At 35.5% G+C, this 6393-nt stretch overlaps 1 protein-coding gene across 1 annotated transcript in view; it reads right to left on the reverse strand.

Moving 5' to 3' along the window:
• PDE7A (phosphodiesterase 7A) overlaps positions 1–6393 on the reverse strand; it is a 108430-nt gene that overhangs the window by 27158 nt on the left and 74879 nt on the right. Inside the window, exon 4 of the mRNA XM_008586977.1 lies at positions 346–497. Coding sequence (XP_008585199.1) covers positions 346–497 — 152 coding nt within the window. The remainder of the gene's footprint in view (positions 1–345; positions 498–6393) is intronic.

A 6393-nucleotide genomic window follows, 5' to 3' on the forward strand; every position in this document is an offset into this window, starting at 1 on the left:
TAGATAGAATACAGACGTTGGATCAGGTAATCTCTAATATTCTTCCCAAAATTAAGATTCTCGTGATTTTATAGTTTAATGTTTTATTGACCTACTTGTCACTTAATGTTATAATCACAACATTTTCAGACTTTAGTTATTCCAGAAATTTCCCTTGCTCTGTAATACCTATGTAAAAGAAAGCTGCTCTAAAGAAAAAGAAAAAAAAAACCCCTGAAAAATGGGCTCAGTTGCTTTACAGATGAGGGGAAAAAAGGGGGGCTCTATAAATCAGTACTGTATGGGGAAAAAGGGCTTCAGTAAACTTATCAAAAATTAATGTTTTCTTGAAAAAGCTATACACACCTTGGCTTGTCCATTATAATCATCATCTAAAATGTTTAGAGAATTTGAAACGGTAGTACCGCGAAAAAAGCGTGAAGATCTAAGATACCGCTGGAAACTCAGTAACCGTCTGATATTCCTTGCAGAGACAGACACTTCAATTTCAGATTGAGCTGAAATAAAAGGAGTAAAAGGTGAGTACAGCAGTAAACTTATGATTGTGCGTTCTTTCTTTGCAGTTATGTACAAGTATTTTTAAAAATTCATTAATCACTTAACCACATTTCTCGGAGGAAAGAGGTACTTTATTTCTATTTTCAATTGAAGAACTAAGAATGAAGGAGTGAATGGCTAACGTTGACGGCATTTGGAAAGCTAATGAAGAGTGTGGCAGTTTTTTTCACTTCCAAGAACTATCACCTCTCACTCTTTCACTCCAATACACTATATAAATGTGGAGCAGGAACATGAAACATCTAGTTTTAAACTATTTGAAAAGCCAGGTCCCAAGTTACATGTGGGATTTTCAAATCCTAATAAGGTACCATTTTAAATATTTGCTTAAGATACTTTTATTTAGAGGAAAAGGAAATGAAATGGAGGAAAAGTGGTTTATATTATATAAGAGTTCTAAAGGAGAAGGATAAAAATTGTGTAACGGTGAAAAACTCTAGAAAAGATGTGGTTCTACAGTGGAGACTGATAAGCTCTCTTTCAGTGAGCTTAACAGCCATTTTTTCCCTCTAATGTCAGAATAAACTACAGTTTCTTTGAGCACCAGATGAAAAGCTATCTTGTAGGAAACATAAATTTATCATTAAGTTTTAGAATCAAACTAAATTCAGCAAAATGTTCACAATATAAAACACATGAAAATTAAGACTAAGGATCAACAAATCATCATCTGTCTTTTTCCATTAATTAGAATCTACTAGGTGGAATGACAGGGCATGGCATTCTCTCTTGTGTGTCCACTCACTCACTCCTCAGTTAGCCTCTACTGCCTTGTGTTTCCTTTTCTCTAAAATAATGGCAATAATGTCTAATTCAAAGAGTGCTGGATTAAATGAGATAATTTAAACACAAGGCAGATACACAGCAGGTACTAAATAAATAGTAGCAGTGTGGACAATAATAAAATTGATATTAATCTGTCTGCTTGGAGGAATGCTTCAAGGTAATTATCCTAAATTCCAAATGTGCTCATGTAGCTCTAAATAAAAACATTCAGTAGATCCTCATCATCTGATGGAGTTTGGATGTGTTGTCCCCTCCAATACTCATGTGGAAATTTGATCTCCAATGTGGCAGTGTTGGAAACTGATTGAGTCATGGGGGCAGATCCCTCATGAATGGATTAATGCTCTCCCTGGGGGAGGAGGGATTAATGAGTGACTTCTCGCTCTATTAGTTCCCGTGAGAGCTCATTGCTTTAAAAGACCCTGGCACCTTCTCTCTCTCTCTCTTGCTTCCTCTCACCATGTGATCTGCTTGTACCCGCTGGCTGCCTGCTGCTTTTCTGCCATGAGTAGAAGCAGCCTGAGGCCCGTGCTAGATGCAACCGTCCCAGAATCATAAGCCAAATAAACCTCTTCCCTTTATAAATTACCCAGTCTCAGGTATTTCTGTTATAGCAACACAAAACGGACTAAAATATCATCTTAATATGAATTCCATCTCATTAGCCAGGAAGAGAAAGCTACATGTTTTAGGTTCTCACTCTCTCCAGACTCATCTCAGGAGTCACCTTCCCTGAGAAGCACATCTTAATGCACACTCCTCCCATCTTGAAGAGGTAGAAGGCACCTCCTCCAGCTTCCCAAAGTTACCTGAGCATTCATCTAGTACTTCTGACAACGTATTATAATTGCTCGTTTATCTGTCTCCTTCAACAAATGATGAATTTCAATACAGGTGTGCACTACTGTTTTCATCTCTGTAGTCCAAAGCCTAACAACAGTGCCAGGTATACAGTAGGTAATTATAAAATATGTTGAATAAATGCATACTGTTTTTGAAATATCTGATGAGTTCTGAGGTTCCCATACACCCAATAAAACACTGTTATATGTTTACTTCTCCCATTTTTTCATTCCAGTGAGTCTAAAATAAAAAGTTATCTAAAACAATTGTGGAGTTAAATTTCTGATCTTTATCAATGTAACTTACATAAAAAGGGCTAGAACCAAAATGGTAAATCTATTAATATCAAGTGATTATGTTTAAACTAGAATTAGTCTGTTTGAGGAAGTGAGAGCAAACTAAATTCTGTGAAAGCAATGTTCCAAGTACTTTGCAAAAATATCTCATTTAGTCATCAACAACCTCAAAAGACAAGTATTATTGTCCCCCACTTTACACATGAGAACACTGAACCTACAACAAATCAAGTAATTAGCCCAAGATCATATAGCCAATATAAAGTGACACCTGTATTTTAAAATACCAGATCTATATACAAAGCCTGTATCTACATGATTACTCTTATGTTTTTTTTAAAAAATTATATCTCTAGTATTGTTCGTTTGCTTTTTATTATACAAATTCTATGTACACAATTATTCAAAATAGTCCTTACTTCAGATGAAGGTATGTACAAAAAGAAACACAGAAGTAAAAAAGCTAATCCACAGGACTATGAGTATATAATGTGACCCTTCCAATCTTATTACTAGAAAGGAGTAGATCTGGAATGCAGAGTGGAATAACACGAATATATGGGGGGGAGATAAGATCTAATTCACATAATACTAGCACCATCATCTCTGCGTTTGTAAGGCACTTCACAGTTTTACAAAAGCATGTTCACATCCACTAGCCCATTTAGTAATTACTACAAGCCTGTGAAGATGGACAAAATTATCATCCTCATTTTACAAATATAACATTAGAACCAAGGTAGAAATGTAATACAATTAATACAATTAACGCATTAGAGCCAAGGCACTTAGAAAACTTCCAGAAAATGTTGCAGAATACATGTAATCTATTCATTATGGAAAAGTAACCTGAACAATAGTTCAAGGTCATGAGTACAACTGTATGAGCACTCCATTTGATTTATCTTAAATTATACACAAAAGGTAACAATTTTATAACTGGCAATTACACTGCGTTGTGTGTGTGTGTGTGTGTGCACGCGCACATGTACTAACGGTAGGGTTACTGCTTTCAAATTATATGTTCAAACTAATGCATCCTTAAAGTAAATTTGAGAATCTCTTTGCATAAATTCTACCCTCATTTCCTCAAACAGGCTAATTCAATTTTTTTTTTTTAAAGATGACCGGTAAGGGGATCTTAACCCTTGACTTGGTGTTGTCAGCACCACGCTCAGCCAGTGAGCAAACCGGCCATCCCTATGGGATCCGAACCCGCGGCCTTGGTGTTATCAGCACTGCACTCTCCCGAGTGAGCCACGGGCCGGCCCCCAGGCTAATTCAATTTTAAACATAATCACCTTACATTAATAATTTTACCATTTTGGTTCTAGTCCTTTTTATGTAATTTTTTCCTTTCATTCTAATTCCCACTTTCACTTAATGTTTAGCTCTAAAAATAAAATATTTACTCTATTGCAATCTCCCACACAAAGTCCCCAAAATAAACTAGTCTCATTTGAGGGGAAAATCCCAACAATTCAATCCACTGTACTTAAGTCCCTATATCAGCAGTCCCTGTATCACATTCACGCTGTCAGTGGTTAAGTCAACGGGCACTGTCTGGGAGCTAGGGTCCTATCAATGAAATCATTATATCCTCCCCTGCCTAACTCCTATTTTCTGGATTACTTCTGGACAAGTCACAACCTCCTGATATCTCATTTTCCTTGACGGAAAAAAACTAATCATAATTCATGCCTTCTTCCTATTTCACAAGGCACAGAAGTTTGGACTCATTATCAAGAGCTCTGTTTTGACCATATTAAACTGAGTATGAATATTAGACATTGACTCAAGGAGAAATGCTCACTCATTACAGGAGCCCAATGGCTTCCAGTGAAAATTAATCTCATGAATACACCTACACAAAAGAATAAAAAACAGACCCTCACATAATGATACAGAACCAGCTTAACATTTACTGATTATTTTACAGACAAACTAAGAAAGGACAGAGAACTTGTCTAGATGAATCAGCAGATCATTCAGAGAAGTTTCTCTTCACCTAGAAGGTCTTAGGGCCTCATATAGGAAGGCCATACCTAACAAGATTGCATTCTGGAAAGGACTGAAAATCCCAACTCAAAGCTCTGTCTAAGACTCAATTTAGAACCAGAACTTGGGGGGATATCTGGTTAGATTTTTTTCATTAATCTAATTTTTGAATAAGTAATGCGTTCACGTTTCAAAAATATAAAGGAAGAAAATGGAAGAATGAAATATACTACATATGCTTATATATGTACTACTTGATTTGTCACCTTTAGATACCATCCTTTAATTTTCAGTGAATTACACACAAGGATGTCACTCTATATCCCATCTTCCTTCCTCTTTTTTCTCTCAATATTGTTAGGTACTAGAACATATTTTTTATTCTCTTTTATTCTAATCCCCACTTCCATTTTAGGTTTAGCTCTAAAAATTATGTATGTTCAATATTGCAAGTCCTTTTACCTTGGTTTCCCCAGTTATATTTTGTTTGCTCATGTTCATCCTCTAGCAGTTTCCGTAAGAAGAGCTCATAAAAACAATATTATCTCACAGCAATATATTTCACACACAATAAATATATCTTGAATGCTCAAAACTTTCTTTCAGTAGTCTTTGTACTTGAAAGAACAGCTTGAATGAATATAAAATTCTTGGTTCTCATTTCCCTCCTTGAGTTTATTTGAATGTATTAGTTCATTGTCTTCTAGCATTGAGATTTGCAAAATCTGAGGCAAGTCTGTGAATTTCCCCCTTATTAGTGACTAGGTCTTTTGTACGTCCACCCACAGAATTCTCTCTTTACCTTTAAAGCACAATGACTTTACTAAGACGTATCTCAGAACTAACCATTCTGTGTCATTTTTCCCTGGTATGTGGTGTGCTCTTTCAATATGCATGTATAAATCTTGTTATTTCTGATGAGTTTTCTTGAATTATCTCTAAATATTCACTCTGTTCTACTCTTTCACCCTTACTATTCAGAGACTCTAATCTGTCTGTTGAAACACCTTTGCCTGTCTTCTGTATCTCACTTTCTCTCCAATCTTTTAACTATTTATTTGCTTTGTTTTGCTTGCTTTGCTCACTTCTATCCACTATATCTATTACTGTGTTTAGTGGAGAGTCAATCTTGTGCTCTTGCCAAATATGTCTTTATTTCTGTGATATGTGAGAAATTTTGCTTTTCTTATTTTCTGATTCTGAATGTACATGTTTCAGCTTCTTCTACTGTCTTATCGTCTCTTCCCCGAGTTCTTGATTTAGTGCTGTATGGTGAAGGTATTGCTTCATTTAGTTTTTTACGTGAGTGGTAGAAAATTTGGTCACAATTTCATCAGTTCTATGGCAACACTTTTCTATTAACGACTCTTCTATCATTAAGTTCTTCTGCTCTCTTTTACTTGCTTAATTAAATTATCTGATGTGCCCGTTTCATTTTTTAAAGGGTCATTACTGAGTGCGCTGAATTTTCCCGATTAACTCTTTGCACCAAGTTCTTTTTTTTTTAAATCTGCACACTTATGTTTATTGAAGCACTATTCACAATACCCAAAATATGGAATCAAACCAAGTGTCCATCGATGGATGAATGGATAAATAAAATGTGATATATTTACACAGTGAAATACTATTCAGCTGGTAGGGGAGGATGATAAAATTCTGTCATTTGTAGCAATATGGATGAGCCTGGAGAACATTATGTTAAGTTAAATAAGCTGGGCACAGAAAGACAAATACTGCATGATCTCACTCACATGCAGACTCTAAAGAAAGTAAATCTTGTAGAAGTAGAGAGTAGAATAGTGGTTATTAGAAACCTAGGATGATAGGCAGAGGCAAGGAGAAAAAATGGAAAGAGGTTGATCAATAGGTACAAAGTTACAGTTAGACAGGACAAATAAATCTTAGTGTT

This window comes from Galeopterus variegatus, unplaced genomic scaffold (genome assembly GCF_000696425.1).
Source record: "Galeopterus variegatus unplaced genomic scaffold, G_variegatus-3.0.2 Scaffold4194, whole genome shotgun sequence".
In the NCBI taxonomy this organism is placed as follows: Eukaryota; Metazoa; Chordata; class Mammalia; order Dermoptera; family Cynocephalidae; genus Galeopterus; species Galeopterus variegatus.